At 33.5% G+C, this 18,213-nt stretch overlaps 2 protein-coding genes across 3 annotated transcripts; one reads left to right on the plus strand and one right to left on the minus strand.

Moving 5' to 3' along the window:
• Positions 1 to 1,621: 1,621 nt before the first annotated feature.
• On the plus strand, positions 1,622 to 9,733 carry LOC132600490 (uncharacterized). The gene is made up of 9 exons (XM_060313698.1): positions 1,622 to 1,783; positions 2,964 to 3,663; positions 5,493 to 5,611; positions 5,822 to 6,619; positions 6,706 to 7,018; positions 7,884 to 8,049; positions 8,137 to 8,248; positions 8,716 to 8,941; positions 9,191 to 9,733. The coding sequence occupies exons 2-8, from the start codon at positions 3,022 to 3,024 to the stop codon at positions 8,831 to 8,833; spliced, it is 2,268 nt and encodes a 755-aa protein (XP_060169681.1). The 5' UTR covers positions 1,622 to 1,783; positions 2,964 to 3,021; the 3' UTR covers positions 8,834 to 8,941; positions 9,191 to 9,733.
• A 2,163-nt stretch (positions 9,734 to 11,896) lies between these two features.
• On the minus strand, positions 11,897 to 15,101 carry LOC132600491 (RING-H2 finger protein ATL57). Of its 2 annotated transcripts, XM_060313699.1 has the most exons (3): positions 14,576 to 15,101; positions 13,045 to 13,122; positions 11,897 to 12,473 (listed from the first exon to the last, which is right to left on the minus strand). In XM_060313699.1, exons 1-3 carry the CDS (start codon positions 14,929 to 14,931, stop codon positions 12,095 to 12,097), a joined length of 813 nt encoding a protein of 270 aa, XP_060169682.1. In that variant the 5' UTR covers positions 14,932 to 15,101; the 3' UTR covers positions 11,897 to 12,094. The 2 variants fall into 2 exon arrangements, with proteins under 2 accessions (XP_060169682.1, XP_060169684.1); XM_060313701.1 differs by lacking the exon at positions 13,045 to 13,122 and having other exon boundaries at positions 14,576 to 15,097.
• Positions 15,102 to 18,213: the final 3,112 nt, after the last annotated feature.

Consider the following 18,213-nt stretch of genomic DNA (forward strand, 5'->3'; position numbering starts at 1 on the left):
TTACAGAAAGCTTGAAATGGATGGGTTTTAATGCTATTTCCATATCCAAAATGAAGCAATGTTTGAACAACATTGTTTGGGTAATGCTAAAACATATTGAAGCTAGAGGAAGAAACTAAATTTGAAGTTTGGAAGCCTTTGTTGCCAATTTTGTGGAGGGGTTAGATTGAAAACTTGAAATTGAAGAACGACAAAAGAGTTGCAACCAACTTTAAAACACTTTTATAAAACTTTACATAAAAAAATCAAATATATGAGTGAAACTTTAGATAAAAACTTCATCCCATATATTTGAAGATTTTTGAAACTTCAAATTTGTGAGTCTTATGAACTTCGACTATACCTTAATAGGTATCCTCAAAGTGGTTGTCTGTGTACTTCCCCTAGCGAACAAGGTCTAATATTTAAGTGAAAAGAATATAGAGACAAATTTATTATCGCGAAATTAAAAAAAATACTACGATCAATCATAAAAATTAGTCCAAACGAATTTCTCGATCATAAAAAGAGTCTAAATTACTAGTCAATTAGCAGTACTAGTTCTCATGGATGATATTTTTTTTCTTCTTTCAAATAGACAAGTCAACAACAATTGCAAACACTAGACTACTAGAATATTAATTCTAGAAATAGAAAATTAATTACAAAGTCCAAAATATTAGTAGACTAAAACGACGTCGGTAGTCCGCTCCACAGCTTACCGTCAAAGTGGGGGAAAAAAAAAAAGAAAAAAAAATCGGCTAAAGTCACCTGGGGAAAATAACAGTCACCCACGTGGCAAACACCCATTTCATCTTACTATAAACAAAAAGAGAGATTGAGAAAAAAGAAAAGAAAATAAAGGAAAATAGACGTTAGAGCTACGCCAAAAAATTTAGGGCATAATTAAAGAAAATAAAAAAGTAGAGTTAATTACACTTTTAATCCCTCAGTTATTAATAAATTTTAATTTTAATCCTTATAATATTTGACAAAACATATTTCGTATTCAATTAAATGTGTATTTTGGCCCCTTTGAAATATTTTTAGAATTATTACTCTCATATATTGGAGTAATATAAAGCAAGCTTAATAAAATGGACAATTAGATATTGAAATAATTGGTAACCATGGTAAATTTATGAATATTCACAGCAAAAAAAAAAAAAAACTTAAATTAATTGAATGTCAAATATGCTTATTAAAATATATTACAAGGACTACAAGGAGTCTTACCTAATATTCATATAGTATCTTATATTTACATTTTACTACTACCTGTTACCTCGATCATTGCGTTTATCTTGCTATTTTGTTGACGTTATTTTCCTTTCTATTATGCTTTAATTACACTTTTTTGTTAGCCGAGCATCTATAAAAGATGATCTCTCTACCCCCACAAAGTTAGAGATAAAATCCACATACCTTATACTCTCCTCAGACTGCACTCAAGAGATTACACTGGGTATTGTCGTCGTATATATCACAAGCACTAAAATCATAATTTACAAACAAAAAGGGACCAAAGTAGTATTAACCCAAATATTAATAAAATAAATGGACCAAAAATAGTGACGTGTCCCCTTCCTTCAATTATTACTTTCCTAATAAATTTCTCTTTCCTTATTTAGCTCCTTATATTTCTCTCTTTCCTCTCAACAGGACCAAAAAAATCTATTCTTTTTCCTCTCAAAATTACATCTAACTTATTGCAACCTTATTGTTTTTTGGTTGGTGGGTAATTTTTTTTTTTTTGAGTCTTAAGTCAACAATTGAGTTGAAACAAGCTGTTAAAGGCTAAAAGGCAAGTCTTTTTTATTTTTTATTTACTTTCTTGTTGGATTTTCAATAATCAAGAATCATATTCTGACTGTTTTTGCTATATTTTTGGTATTACATTGTTTAATATATGCTTTATACAGTTCATTTTTGTGTATGTATAGCTAAAGAAGCTTAATTTGCTAGTATTTCATAGTTCATTTGACTTGTGTTATGTAAATTTATGAAGGGACTTTGTTAAATCTTGTTAATTGTTTTAAAGACTTGATTTTTAAGTCATTTTTTTTTTCTACTTGTTTTTTGGTGTTGGTGGGGTGGGATTTTTTTTTTTTGAAAGAGTAATTCTTAGATTTGAAATTTGAATTTTACTTTTTTACACTTTTATCAGAGGAAAAAAAGAAAGATCTGCAGATTAATTTTGCTTTTTGAGTCCCATTCTCCAAAAAAAAAAAAAAAAAAAAGAGAAAAAAGTTTTCTTGTTGGATTTTCAATAATCAAGAATCATATTCTGTCTTCTTTTTCCTATCTTTTGGTATTGCATTGTTTAATATTGTATTTAATATGCTTTATACAGTTCATTTTTGTGTATGTATAGGTGTATAAGCTTAATTTGCTTGTTTTTCCAATTCATTTGACTTATGTTATGTAAATTTATGAAGAGACTTTGTTAGTACTGTGTAAATCTTGTTAATTTGTTCTAAAGACTTGATTTTTAAGTCATTTTTTTCTCTCTTTTTTCTTTCCACTTGTTTTTTGGGGTTGGTGGGGTGGGATGTTTTTCTGTCTTGAAAGAGTACTTCTTAGATTTGAAATTTGAATTTTACTTTTTTCACTTTTGTCAGAGGAAAAAAGAAAGATCTGCAAATGACTTTTCCTTTTTTTTTTTAGGCCCATTCTGAAAAAAAAAGGGTTTTCTTTGGATTACTTGTTGGGAAGTTATGGGATAAGTTTTTGTTTCATTTTGGGTTAAAGTTAAATTTTGGGTGATATTTTATGAGTAAATTTACATACTTATAGTAGATCCTTATACATATCAGATTATCCAAAAGAATCATGGGTTGTGTTTCTTTTCTTTTTCTTTTGTTGATTTGTTTATGATATTTGCAGATTTTGGTTAATTTCAGCTTTATAAATATGTCAGTTGAATTGGAAATGATTATATCATTTTCTTGCCATAATTAACATAATTTGATGCTTATGAACAGATCTGGTGATTATTACAATGGTTGAGAATTGAAAGTGTTGAAACGTGGGGAGAGTACTATGGCTGTTGCTGGCTTGCATAATATTTCTCCATTTGGTCCTTCTTTATTTATAGAATCTCAGTCCTCGGTGTCGAGGCAGCGTGGTGAACATGATAGGCCAAGAACCCGAGCATCATCTATTCTTCAAATGTGGAAGGAGCTTGAGGGTGAGCCGGATGGTCAACGGTTTATCAACCGAAATGGCGGTGCCAACGAGGACCAGAACCATATCGAGTTGGATAATTACTTTGATGATGGCCGAAGTGTTAGCTCAGAACAATCTAGTGATCTTGGGGAGGTTGAACGCGAACGAGTGAGGCAGATTATTCAAGAGTGGATGCACACTGGTGCAAAGAGTCATTCACAATCATTGGATGAACGCGGAAAGGTGAGAATCATAAGGGAGAGGGTGCCAACGAATAATCGTCAGAGTGGAACAAGTTCTCCCAGAGATGAAGTTGGTTCTCAATTTGAACAAGTGCGTGATGGGTTGTTGGTCGATATTTCACGACGTGGAGAGAGAAAGGCATTGCGCAGACTCTGCGGCAGACAAGCTCTTGTTGATTTGCTGATGAGGTCTCAAAGGGAAAGGGAAATGGAACTTCAGGGATTGTTGGAGCGTAAGCCTGTATCAGACTTTGCCTATCGCAATCGGATTCAGGTTAGGCTTCAGTAGAAATGCTTTCTTTTTTCCTTTTCTCCCTAGAATATTACGATAATGTATGTCATCTCAGATGTTATTCAAGGATTTGCACTGTTGATACCCTGTCTCCTACTGTATACTCCCTTTGTCCCAATTTATGTGATTGTATTTGATTGGGCACGGAGTTTAAGAAAGAAAGAAATACTTTTGAAACTTGTAGACCAAAATAATCCACAAATATTTGTTTGGCTATAAATCATCTCATGGATATTCTAAAGTTAAATTGTTACTAGCTATAGAAAGGTGTCGTTGTTTCGGAATTGACTAAAAAGGAAAGAGTGTCACATAAATTGGGATGGAGGGAGTATCTTTCATGGAAAGTTAGGAATGGAAGTTTCCTTACTTTCAGCATCAAAGTTAAACATGATTTTGATATGTGCATTAAGATGTTCTAGTCTATTGTTAAAGGGCTTTACATGCTAAGTGTTCTCATGTCCTTGAGAACAAATGGAAAATAAAAAATAAAAAATTAATGCTAGCAAAAGAGTGAGAACGATAAAGAGGTAAACAAAATAAGGAGATTGACCAAATTTGCTAATATCTTGCAGGTTCACTTGCCTAAAGATGATCACAATAAGATGAAACACTTCACTTTATAAATTATTCTTGGGGTGGTTTGAAAGTATTAATTGTTAGATATATTAATTTAAAGATTCTGTTAAGATACAACGCCATGTGTCTCTCCTGTTGGTCGCAAGTCGCAATGCTGCCTTGTGATCAAAGTATATCTAAATCACCAAAAATTGTAAAATTAATATTTTCTTTCTAATAATTAGTTTGTCGCAAGTCACAATACTGCATTGTAATCAAGGTATATCTAAATCACCAAAAAATTATAAAATTAATATTTTCTTTCTACTCCCTCCGTTCCATAATAAGTGGTTTCTTAGGCTTTTCAATTTTTATCAAAATAAGGGGTGCTTTAGGATTTCAATAAGACTTTGGGCAGATTCCTCCAAGATTACCCTTGTTTAAATAGTCAAGATTCATTAACTACCTGTTCTTTTTCTAGAAAGTAGTAAAACTTGATTAGGGGTAAGTTAGTAAAAACGCTCCTAATTTTCTAGGAGTGAGCAATTTCTCAAGGGGTGTGTATGAGCCTAAAGACCACTTATTATGGAACGGAGGGAGTAATAATTAGTATTGTAAAATTGATTTACAATTTTGAATTATTTATTTCTGGTTGAGAAGGAAGAGAGTTGGAGCAATGGTAAAGTTGTTTCCGTGTTACTTAGAGATCACGGGTTCTAGCCATGGAATCAGTAGACTGCCTACATTGCACTCCCTTATAGTGCTGCCCTTCTCTGGACCCGATATGAACTCAGGATGCTTCGTGCACTGGGCTACCCTTTTTAATTTCTAGTTGAACCAAACTTGGCTTCATGAAATTTATTATTACTTTTAAGAGATTGAAATCCAGTTGAGCGGAATTGTTAACATGTGATTGTTGTAGTCGACTCCAACTTCGTTTGGAACTAAGGCATAGTTGATTAATTGGTTACTTGTTTGATATTACTAATAAATTATGATTTGATTAATTAACTGTAGTTTATCAACATGCTTAAGGAGATCTTTAGTTTAATCATAGTGCAACTATTATTTGAACTTATTCTAGTCATTTGCACTTTTTAGAATGTGCATACAATATATTTATCCTTGGTCTTCGGTGAAATTCGGGATCCTTTAGTCTCATGTACTTGTTTCATCCAGCTTCTATTATTTTCATTCATAAGATTATTTGCCACATCTTGCTTGCTCGTAATACTGGATAACTTTGTGTGGTGCAGTCATTACTCCGAGGAAGGTTTCTGCGAAATGATAGCTTAACCAATGATGAAAGAACTGCTTCAAATGCAGCAAGTGAACTCGGGTTACTGAGGCAAAGACATACTGTTTCTGATTTAAGGTAAAATGGACCTGAATGTGAAGTATTGTTCTCTAAAGGTTTTTTCCTCTTTGTGTGTTTTGAGTTGTTCTCACTTGCTCGTGGTAGTATTACGTTAGTAAGCGCTTTTTTGTCAGCCAAAAGGCACATTTTTTCACCTAATTAGTATCTGTCGAACATAACTTATTCTAACCTACCGTCTTACCTGACACATTAAATGGTTTTAAACAGGGAAGAAATTTTGTCCAGATTGGACGATAATGTGCGCGGTTCTACTAGTAATATACAGCCGTCCTCTGCAAATGATGTCCCTCAACCATATCAATCAAATAGTGAACAAGAGGTAATAGATGAATGCTATGATCAATCTGAACTTATTAATGAAGCGAGAGAAATCAATGTGTCTCATGTGCTAACGCACTCAGCAAGCACTATCCATGAGCATGCGAATCATCAATATAACATTGACCAAATAGCTGAAAATTTAGAGCAAATTGGAGGAGATGAGGATCATGAAGCCATGTCAAATTTGGAGTTTTCTAATAGTTTACCTGAAAGTCGAAATAATGATGTACCACAAAGTGAGGCAAGTGATTCTCATGAGGTGGTAGATGGTTATTTTCGTGATTTGGATAGAAATATCTTTGAAGATTATGATTGGGAAGGTTCATCAGCTCAGGCAGAGGAGCTACAAGAAGATTATGATTCAGAGCAAGCAGAAGAGCCAGAGGAATTTGTAACGGAACACGAGGAAAGTGAGTCACAACATTTATATGCTGATCAGAATGAATGGGTGGATGATTCGCAGGAAGGTGCTCGTAATCAATCTTATCCAGAAAGTTTGGATGGTGCCATTGAAGAACAAAACCATGCACAAGAACCACATGATGAGTGGCATGAAGAGGCAACTGATGACTGGTTTGACACGCCTTCTGGTCAGGATGACAGGTCCATTGGAAGGGTTGATACATTTTATATACCGGATGATGACAATGTTTATAGCATTGAACTTCGAGAACTGCTAAGCAGGTAAGGACTTGTACCATTTTAGGCCTCTGCATTTTCTGTATGACATTGAAGTTCCACGTAATTAACAATTTTTTTTCATGGTTTAGGAGGCGCGTTTCTAATCTGCTTCGTAGCAGTTTCCGCGAGAGTCTAAACCAGCTAATACAATCTTATGTTGAGAGGCAAGGTCATGCTTCTTTTGACTGGGATATGGAGGGAACATCGTCGTACCCCTCGGACACAGAGCAGGAGCAGCAGCAGGAGAATATTAATCCAGATGGTCCTCAGATAAATATAGAGGGAAATCCCTTTGCTACAGCTACTCCACCTCAAGAGGCACCTTCTCAGCCACATTGGAATCGGGAACCTGAGCATCAGAATTTGCCTCGCCAAAATCCACGTCAGCGCATGGGAGAATCAGTAAGTCTCACCCATTTTTCATGATCTACTTGAAGTTCTACTTGGAGTTGATTAGCATAGTTCTTTATTTGTTGTTGGTGTGTCCAACATATGCAGAAAAAATGATAATTAATATATGAGAAAGTGAAAGAATGGTCCCTTATGTTTGAGGGTAGGTTCGAAATAGTCCCTTATGTATGCACTTAATGGTTTTGGAAAGTTTGCCACAAGTTAATCCTTTTAGTCTCCGTTAAATATTTAACAATTTGTATTTATAAAGTTTGATGGAAATGCTGGGAAAAGTGATTAACCATAAACACCAATAAAGTCCCATCAAAACCTAAAATATGCAACACAAAATGTTGCACTAGACACTAAAAAAGGGAAGAAAAATTAATTAGACCTCAAAAAGCTGCACTAGAGTCTAGAAATAAATCAAAAATAGCAGAAATTACAAATATTGTACCTCTAAATGTGAGTTCCCCCTAATTTCCTTCTTTTTTTCATACTTCCCATCAAATCTAACAGACACAGTTCGGTAAGTATTTGACGGAGACTAAAAGTGTTAACTTTTGGCAAACTTAAATGACCAAAACTGTTAAGTGCATACTTTAGATTTTGAACCTACCCTCAAACACAAAGGACCGTATATGTCATTTTCTTATCATTATAACTGAGGCACCTCTGGTAATTTAGAGGTTCATGCTGAATCTGCAAGTTAGATATGTTCTTCTACTCTTGAGTATCTTGGTAAACATAGTAACTCTCAGTTCTCACTATGAGTATGTTTTTATTGAAGAAAACTCAAACTAGTCACATCCTTTTTTCTTGTTTTACTTGATCATAGTTCTTACAATGAAATTCATACCTGTTCGATCTGTTGAAGGAGTGGGATATCATCAACGAACTGAAGATTGACATGGCTGTGCTTCAGCAGAGGATGAACGATATGCAAAAGATGCTTCAAACTTGCATGGAAATGCAAGTTGAGCTTCAGCGGTCTGTTCGCCAAGAAGTTTCTGCTGCCCTTAATCGATCTGCTGGTTCAACAGGTTTGGTTTCATACCTTACTTTGTTCATCTAATTGTCATCTTATACAACTCATCCCTGACCCTGAATTCCCTTTTTCCGTTTATCAGATGCGGATGTTTGTGGGGACAGTCTGATGAACGATGAAGCAAAATGGGATAAAGTGAGAAAAGGAATATGTTGCTTATGTTGTAATAACAATATTGATTCGTTATTGTACAGGTAAACTATGAAACATCCTTGTCCTTACTTTAATTATTAAGTGTGCACATGATACTTTTCTGAGCTGTCCTAGGTACAGCTTTCTTTACTGTTTGAAGTGAAAATATGAACCATCCTTGTCCTGTAATCTATTCCTCAAGGTGACGTTATGCTGTTTTCAGCGGTCTAGCGGACACATCTTTCCTTTTTGATTTAAATCCAAACCCCCTTCATTGAAAAATTGCACTATATATACAAGGTCAAACTTTTTTTTTCTTGTATATATAGTAGATGCTGAAAACCCTTGACTTCTTTGTATGTTTACTTCCTTATATTTTGATTCTTCTCAGTGAAATCCTGGCTCCGCCAATGCCTTCATCGATTCCTCAAGTTGACATTATGATGTTTTCAGTGTTTAAGCGAACACATCATTCCTATTTTATTTAGTCTGAAGAAGAAATAATCTTTTTTTCCCTTCTCTGGTGCAGGTGTGGCCACATGTGCACATGTTCAAAATGTGCGGAAAAACTGGTCCACGAGGAAGCAAAGTGTCCGATGTGCCTGGCACCAGTAGTCGAGGTGGTCCGAGCTTTCTCTATACAATAAATGGTTATAAATTAGAAGAAAATAGTAGAAGATACATATCAGAGAGAGAAGATAGATATTGAAATAAAGTTTTATTGGGCACCTGCAGTATTTGCTCCTTTAGTCTAGGTAATTCTCTCCTTCTCTGTTCATTTGCTGTGTGTGAAAAAATTTATTTTGTAATTCACACAACTGACATTGCTTGTGTGAAGCTCCTTTTTGTCTCACAAAAAGTTGATCCAAAAGTATAAATTTGGGTCTACTTTTTCCTGAGAGACAAAAAGACGCCTCACACAACTAGTGTGAGGCGCATGATAAAGTTTTCGTGGTTCTTTATTGACCATTCATATATCATTAACTGTACATTTGGATTTGCAGATTTACACGTCTGATTTATTGTTGAAAGCAGAATAAGCAGGTGAAACTTATCCTTTGTCCAAAATATCCGTATATCGGTGTGTAGACAAATTGGTTACCACGACATAGCTAACAGGAAAGTCAGATTTTTGTGATGGCTTTTGTTATGTATTAATGAAGTTATTTGAATATATCCTTCTTAAGCCTGGAGAGAGTTGATCAACAAGTGTGTGGTTGACTTGAAAAAGCTTCAACTATCTCGCGGTGCGGGTCCTTTTCCAGACCCTACGTGAACGCAATATGCTTTGTGCATCGAGCTACTGCTTTTTATTCTTCAAGTTGGGTCATGGATCTTGAAATCCTTCCATCATACAAAAATCATTTTGTTCCTTATGACCAAGTGAGATGATATACAATCTTTTTGTTCGTCGCTTTTCCAAGATGGGGAACTACTGATGTAAAGATTAATATGTATATGTAATTATACATTAACTCATTGCAATGAATGATAGGCCTTTATCTATTCTTTGCATTTCTTGGTGGGTTACTAAAATTGCCTTCTTATTATCACCATTGTTTCTTGTTTGTCAGCTGGAAAAAGAAAATCAATTTTATGTTTCAATTTGTTTGCATAATTTGCCCTTGTACGAAATCTAAGAATTTATATTTCAAATTTGTGATCTTAAACATGCGTTAAACATTCGTATGCCTATAAGATTTTTAAAATTTATTTTCGTAATTCTTTGGCATAATTTGACTTGGCAAAATTCAAGATTTTTTTCTTAAAAAAAGATTTGATCTTAAATACACCATTAACCTTTTTGTGGATATAAAATGTCATAATTTTTATATAGCTATAGAAATAATCTCAATTATGTGGCACATGAACATAATAGAAATTTGATTGAAAAGAACTGTTTACCCGTTGAGTTTATATGTAGACAATTTACTAATTATGTTAGGAAAGTTGTTAGAACTATTTTCAAGTCATTCGCCTACTTTCACAAGTCAAACTAATTGCTTGGTCTCCATATTGCGCAGGAAAGATGAAACTGAACACTAATGATAGTTGTATTCAAATACAGTCTAAAGATAATGTTTTTTGAGGGATTTTAATTTAGAGATGATCAAGGAAAATGTTTTATAGGATATGCATGTAAGGTGAAACATACTTGAAGCCCAACTACTGAATTATGGGGAATTAAAAAGGCTAAACTTAGTTAAATTAATGGGTTACCAAAAAGTAAAAGTGAAAATAGATGGTCTTAATTCTTGGTTTCAAGTTTATTAAGGATGATTATATACAACATCATTCTCTTACCACTATTATTGAAGATGGTAAATATCTCTTCAATTTTGAACACATCTAGAGAGAGGCGAATCAACGTACGAATTTTCTGGCAAACAAAGGGCACAAGCATGATATGAATTTGATAACTTGGAGAAATGCGCTCGACAATATGTAGTTTTTTCTCCTGATAGACATAAATGATTCTGCTTTTGAAAGACAGACACCCTTTCAGTCCTTTTCAATGTACCAAAAAAAATAAAAATAGAAACTTCTCATCACATAGAATCTTTATAATGAAAGAAACGTGTTAATTCTTTTTCGAAGAAATTGCACCAAACATAAAGAACTAATAGGAAAGTAACACCAAACCGATGAATATTTTGCATGGATTGCACGTCTGCTTACTAAATGATTCTTAGCAAAAAGATACATTATCAAATTGCAATTACTTTCAGTTGCTTCAAGGAATCGTCTTTCAGTCCTAATCAAGTGAATAATAAGCCTTTAACGTTATTAAGCAATCAAAAGGTATAAGTAAACCCAACTTTGGGGTTTCACCATTTAAAGAAAAAAAGTAAAGTTCTTCACCATTTAAAAAAGAAAAAAGAGGAAGAAAATATTCCTAATTTAGTCCAAGTAATGCATTAATGAATATATTCTAGCTATAAGAATGTTTGTTTCCTTGTTGACAACTGCAACTGGGACAAAGCATTTATAGCCGATTTGAAACCAGTTATTTAAGTCATAGGTGAGGTGTATAATTTTTTGTGAATATAACCGTTTTATATCAACTTTAGAGTAGACTTATGAAACTAAAATTATACTACCGAAATAGACTTGAGACATATGCGATTTCAAAGTCATAGGTGCGTTGGCTATTTTAATATGGAGAGCCAACATCGAAAACAATGAATTGAACGGGCATGAGTATGACTCTGATATTCATGTAAAGAAATATATCTTAAATCTAACTCAATCCCAAAAGCTAGCTCATGAAGAAAGGATTTTCCAAATCTATATAAAAAAAATCTTGTATCCTTTAACCCACCCCTATGAGACTCTTTAACAAATAAAATTTGTTTAGTATATTTGTGCTTCTGCAAGCACACTTCAAATTTTTTCAGCTGAAATTAATTAGACTCCCAAATTTCAGACAAACTTCAAACATTGACATTCCAAAACAAAGACTTTTATCTGATAATTAATAATTTATTCATTTCGTTTCAATTATGTTACCTTATTTGTTTACTCATTTTACTCACGATACCCCTCATTCATGAGGTTATCGAGGAGTTTTGTGGAATTTATAACTCCATAACAATAGCATGGATATCTAAGAGCTTCGTGAAATTTAAAATCTCATAATCAGGGGCGAAGCCAATAAAGGCCAAGGGTCTGGCGAAAAATTACAAGCACATAACAAAATTTCTCATAGCTCTGGTTGTAAAATGATCCTGCATTCCAATTTATTAAACAACATAGACCTCCATTTGTAAATCCACTAATTCATAGTAATATACTTTATGATAACTATAGATCACAAAAATATCTCAATTTGAGTGCTGTACAAAAGTATACTTATAGATAACAAAATCTTTACAATTTTTCACAAATCTATCCTATTTTTCTCTTTTTCAGAAACTTGCACTTCTATGCAATGCCACTCTATTCCCCAAGCTCGAAGAACTACATGATCTCCTAATATTCCTACACGTGTCACACTCCTGAACCGTCGATCTTTCTACCTCGACCACATCCAAGCGAACCTCATCCACCTTCTTAAAAAACTGCGTGGACCGACAGAGTGGACAAGTCACGTGCGATGCGAGCCACGTGTCAAGACACTGCTGATGGAACACGTGCCGACAGTACGGAATGAGTCTAACAACTTCATTCACCTCAAACTCAGCTAAACAAATCGGGCAGTCCTCGATCAGGTGCTCCGCGGCTCCACTGTAAGTAACCAATGGCAGCGACTGTACCGCTGCCGGGTCCATCCCTTTCCGGCAAGACCTGTGTCATGGAACAAAAACTCGTCATTACATTGAAAATAAAAGACTAGTAACATCATTATTTATAGAAATTAAGGCGAATGACATTAAAAAAAAGTTACTTTCTTTATAGATACTAAATTAAAAAAAAAAACTAAATATTCTGTCATTAGTTTACACAAATATGAACTAAATCGGGTGTTCATAGCAAAGTATGAGCACTGTGAAGTAAATATTTTTAAAAATAGTAATTTCCCTTAAAAAAGGTATTAGAGGAAATTTTAACTATTTTACTTTTATTTATTACTCCATGTCTTCGGATGTAATCTATCTTCATGTATATCTCCCCATAATTAAATTTTTATTTAAGTGTTATCTATGTATATCTCCCCATAATTGAAGGGTATGTGGCCTTCCACATCAATTATCACATGAAAAGTGAATTTTATTTTAAACTCCTAAAATGATAAATACTTTGAGATATTTTTTGATATAATTATTTTTAGGAAGCACCTGCTACGACAGGTAATTTGAGATGGAGAGAGTATCATTAATATAAATTATAAAGCAGAAGGAAAGTAAATTTTAACAACCTGTGCGAGGACGGTTGAGATAAGTGTCTCCTACGGAGGTCATCAGCGTCTGAGGAGGAGGAGGAAGACGTTTCGTCGCTGGTGAAGTAACGAATATAAATATAGAAAAAACTCATAAAAAAGAGTGCAGTGAGAAGGACGAGAATTATTAACGCTATTGATGAATCAAAAGGTGCTGAGAGTTTAAATGGTCTTCCAATTGCTGTAGCAACGGAATCATTCATCATGGGTTGGAAAGTTGTTGTTGTTGGGTCCGATGATAAACTCATTGTTTAAGTGTAAAATTATTGCTGAGTTTGATTGTTGTAGTAATAGTCTTCTAGTTTGAAATACTAATATTGAGGATTATTCTCATTTTTTTTTTGTGTGAAGCAAAGAAAACATTAAATATTAGACAGTGATTTTTGATGTACAGTGTAATGGAAGAAGTTTGGAGCTTGGTGTTGGGAGAGAAAGAGAGTGAAGAGGATAAGGATGAACGACAGTGATTGTGATTACTCAAAATAAAAGACTACATCATTATTTATAGAGAATCAAATAGAATAATATAAAAAATATGTTATTTTCTTATGCATACTAAACTAAAATTAGTAATTAATATAGATACTAGATAGAAAAATAAATATTTATCGACCTAAAAAAAAAGGGTAAATCACTAAAAACAAAAATTAGTGACAGATAAATTAGGTAACTAAACAGCTGAATTAGTCGTTAAGTAGGATTATCGACAGATACTATTGTTTGTTGTTTAGCTGTAAAATCTGTCTGTCACGAATATTCTAAAGTAGAAGGAAAGTAAATTTTAACGACCTGTGCGATGGTTGAGATAGGTGTCTCCTACTGCGGTCATCGGCGTCTGAGGAGGAAGAGGATTGTTAACTCCATTAATGAATCAAAAGGTGCAGAAAGTTTAAATGGTCTTCCAATTGCTGTAGCTACAGAATCATTCATCATGGGTTGGAAAGTTGCTGTCGGGTATGATGATGATGAACTCATTGTTGAGTGTGTATTTATTTCTTGGTTTGATTGTGATTGTTGTAGTAGTCTTCTAGTATGAAATACTAATATAGAGGATTTTATTGTCATTTTTTTTTTATTGTGAAGCGAAGAAAACATTAAATTATTAAACAGTGATTTTTGATGTACAATGTTATGGAAGAACCTGGAAATGAAGTTTGGAGCTGGGTGATGGGAGAGAAAAAGAGTGAAGAGGATAAGGATGAAGACAGTGATTATGATTACTGAAAATAAAAGACTACATTAGAATAATATAAAAAAAATGTTATTTTCTTATGCATACTAAATTAAAATGAAACTAAAATAATTAATGTAGATACTAAACAGAAAAATAAATATTCATCGATTAAAAAAAAAAAGTATATCACTAAATTCAAGAATTAGCGACAAATATATTATGTAACTAAACAGCAGAATCCATTGCTTACTCTCTTTACTGTTTAGCTATAGAATGTTTCTATCGCTAATTTCTATTTGTTATTTTTAAAATAGAAGGAAAGTAAATTTTAACAACCTGTGCGATGACGGTTGAGATAGGTGTCTCCTACGGCGGTCATCAGCGTCCGAGGAGGAAGGCGTTGTTGTATTGCCGGTGAAGTGACGAATATAAATAGAGAAAAATCCCAAGAAAAAGAGTGCAGTGAGAAGGACGAGAATTGTTACCGCCATTGATGAATCAAAAGGTGCTGAGAGTTTAAATGGTCTTTCAATTTCTGTAGTTACTGAATCATTCATCATGGGTTGGAAAGTTGCTGTCGGGTATGATAATGATGAACTCATTGTTGAGTGTGTATTTATTTCTTGGTTTGATTGTGATTGTTGTAGTAGTCTTCTAGTTTGATATACTAATATGGGGGATTTTATTCGCATTTTTTTGTTTGTTTGTGTAGTGAAGAAAAAGAGAGATGAATAAACAGTGATTTTAGATGTACAATGTGTAATGTGGAAGATGCTAGAAATGAAATTTGGAGCTGTGCGTGTTAGGAGAAAGAAAGAGTGAAGAGGATAAGTATGGATGGAGATGATTATACATGGGGTCTACGAGCTTCATATTTTTGGCTTTAATTAATATACGTAGGTTTTGGATATTATTTGGCTTGAGTTATTGGGGTAGAATAAGAGACGTGGGAAAAAAAAAGAAGTAGAATAACAGACAAAAATAAGCTGGGATATTTAGCATTAATTTTTTGCACCATATTTGGTAGAAGTTATAAATTTATGCTGGGATAAATTTATATCTTGTACCAAACAAAGTATAAAATACATCCCAACTTAAAAAATGGGATATCCCTTCTTATCCCACTTATCATGGGATTATTTTATCCCATCTCCTAGATGGGATAAAATAGTCCCAAGAGATGAGATAAATTAGTCCCGGGATTATAATCTCGGGATAATTCTGTCTACGTACCAACGACCACTAAGTTTATGTATGTGTATTAAATATTTGCGATCATAATTGAGTAAAAATTAGGTTCACATAAATTGAAACGGAACCAACAAGGGTTGTGGTGTAGTGATTGGTACTACTCCATCCTTAACCAAGAGATCTTGAGTTTGAGCCCCCTTGGATACGGAGTCACCACTGTTAGGGAGTGCTTTGTTCCCCAATGTAGGACTAGCTGACACGAATCTGAATTTAGTCAGACCCTAATGCGGATACTGGACACCGGATGGGAAAAAAAATTGATACGGGGGAGTATATGAGATTTAAGTGAGAATAATTGAGCTTTGGAAAACCTATAAATTATATGTTAATTTGCAGCTGAGTATATGAAGTCTAAATGAGAAGTTGAGCTTGTTTTTAAATATATGAATTTCACTTGAAAATAATTATTTTAAAATAGTGACTGCAAAATGATTACAAATTCACTTAAAGATTAGTTTCTACGCTCAAAATAAATTTTCTACTTTTTATTTATTGAGGTTGAAATAATGAGCTAAATAGTTTGTTAAAACGAAAAATCTGTCGAACGCATATTATGTAATAAGAAAGCCGACGACTACTTAAATTAAAATGACTCCTCACAAATCAAGTCAGAAGTGACTTAATTTCATTCAATTCAAGCCCTTATACCGTGTAAATTTGAACTAGTTAAAATCAATAATTTTAAGTAGCAAATAATTATAAAAATATTTCACTTCCTTCAAAGGTTGGAGCTTCACAAAAATTAAAATAAGATGGTATTTCAAACTTCAGATTCAGAATTAGAAGAAACAAGTATGTCGTCAGCAACAACTCATAGAATATTTTTCATTGTGCCTCAAGTTCAGATGATTAAAGCATCTCTGTTTGATATTTGGACTGTTTCAAGGCCTAGAATTACTCATTATCTCAAAAGTAATTTTTGTGCACAAATTTGTAGTATGCTGGTTAATATCACTCATCACAATGTTATCGAGGCCAAGATTTATGTTCTTCGATTATAATTTTTTTGGTGTATATAGCTAGAGGGTAGAATAACTCGTGCCTAACTCTTCATATAGATGGAACTTTTGGAATAAAATATTATTAGAAAAATAATATTAAATCCGCAGCCTATAGTTGGTGATTGTGATGTGAAGAGTATACGTGAATATTGTGGGCTAAAAACGTGATAGTGCCATCACCTTGGCAACAAAACAAGGAGTAGGCTGCAGGTTTTGGCTTTTCGATAGATATATAGAATCTTATGAGTTAAAAAACAAAAAGGTATTATTCATGCAGGCTTACGTGCTGTCTTCTAACATTTCTTGCTGGCTCAGCATTTCCTTAAAACGTCTTTGGACACGTCACACATTTTATTATTCCCTCCGTCTCACATCTTTAGGATTTCAAAATTCAAATGAATTTTTTTTAACCACGATTTTTTCATTTCTTTTAAAAAATTTGATTTGTCAATTATTGTAACCTATTCTAGTATCTTTTACATAGTTTTCAAATATGTAAAGTTTATTTCAAAAAATTAAAAAAAAAAATGTTTGAAGACGATCAAAATTAACAAATTTAACTCTCGATATTCGGATTGTGCTACATAAATTGGGACAGTAGGAATATTTTGGTTCCGGCTATGAGGACATCTCTAGAATTGTGAAATATTTCCAGTATAGGTTTCTATATGATTCGTTGCTTATCTCGCTGATCTAAGAATTTAGTCATAGTTAAAGCTTCTTTATTGTGACGCAACAGTTAATAGACTATCATACATTTGCCAATTAGTTGGCCTAACGCAAATCAACGATACTTTTAATAGAGGCGGATTCATGATTTAAACTTTGAGTTCAATCTTTCAGGATTTTTAGTTGAACCCATTGTAATTTAAAAGTTATGTGTTCACGTCGACTATTTATTGTAATTTTAATAAATTTTTACACATAAAATTTTGCTCTGCGTCGAATGTTAGGGATTTAATTGAACCCCCATCTTGAATGCGACGTAATATGATATTAGTCGTTTTAGGTTAAATTCACATAACTTTTTTCAATACATCTCATTCGAAATAAAAATGTCATTATACCATACTATATGTGGGTTTACAATAATTTCAACAATTAATATGCAATTTTATTAGCACATTCAACAATTTCTCCCTCAAACTTAGGTTCCATCATGTTGTCCATCACCACGGTCATTGGGTCTCTCCCTCGAACTAAGTTCCACGTGATCCATTATTATGATTCGCGGGTTAATATCCAAAATTTATTGTGTGCCAACCCCCATGATTAAGTATATATTTATCACCATCGAATCCCATAGCTAGCTTTTGTATGTGTGTGCGTGTATCCTTGATTAAAATAGTAAACCAAGCCTGACGTGATAAAAATAGTAAACCGAGCCTTACGATATCACAACCCCCACCCCACCCCACCCCAACACACACCAAACAATCTCTTTACTCTTTTTATTGAACGGGTAGCTTTGATATTAATTATTAGGTTAATCCATGGCATAATAAACTTGTATGATAATCACATCGTTACAATCTCAAATAATACAGTATTACTTTACTAAGTACTGTTGGGTTCCTAGTAGCTTTCGCGTTCGAAAAGGGCATATCGACCAAATTCTATTTCTTTGCTTATTTTTCACTTCAATTATAATCTAGTTTAGGAGAAATGCATCACTGTTTTCACGTTTACTGATAGGCATTGAATACACGAAGTTTGATAGTA

This window comes from Lycium barbarum, chromosome 6 (genome assembly GCF_019175385.1).
Source record: "Lycium barbarum isolate Lr01 chromosome 6, ASM1917538v2, whole genome shotgun sequence".
Classification (NCBI taxonomy): Eukaryota; Viridiplantae; Streptophyta; class Magnoliopsida; order Solanales; family Solanaceae; genus Lycium; species Lycium barbarum.

Coding starts and splice junctions, on each gene's coding strand:
- LOC132600490 (XM_060313698.1), top strand. CDS start 3,022: ATGGCTGTTGCTGGCTTGCATAATATTTCTCCATTTGGTCCTTCTTTA. Junction 5,612..5,821: donor CATACTGTTTCTGATTTAAG/GTAAAATGGACC, acceptor GGTTTTAAACAG/GGAAGAAATTTTGTCCAGAT. Junction 7,019..7,883: donor GTCAGCGCATGGGAGAATCA/GTAAGTCTCACC, acceptor GATCTGTTGAAG/GAGTGGGATATCATCAACGA.
- LOC132600491 (XM_060313699.1), bottom strand. CDS start 14,931: ATGCGAATAAAATCCCCCATATTAGTATATCAAACTAGAAGACTACTA. Junction 13,123..14,575: donor TCTCAACCGTCATCGCACAG/GTTGTTAAAATT, acceptor TTACTTCACCAG/CGACGAAACGTCTTCCTCCT. Junction 12,474..13,044: donor TCTCAACCGTCCTCGCACAG/GTTGTTAAAATT, acceptor TCCATGACACAG/GTCTTGCCGGAAAGGGATGG.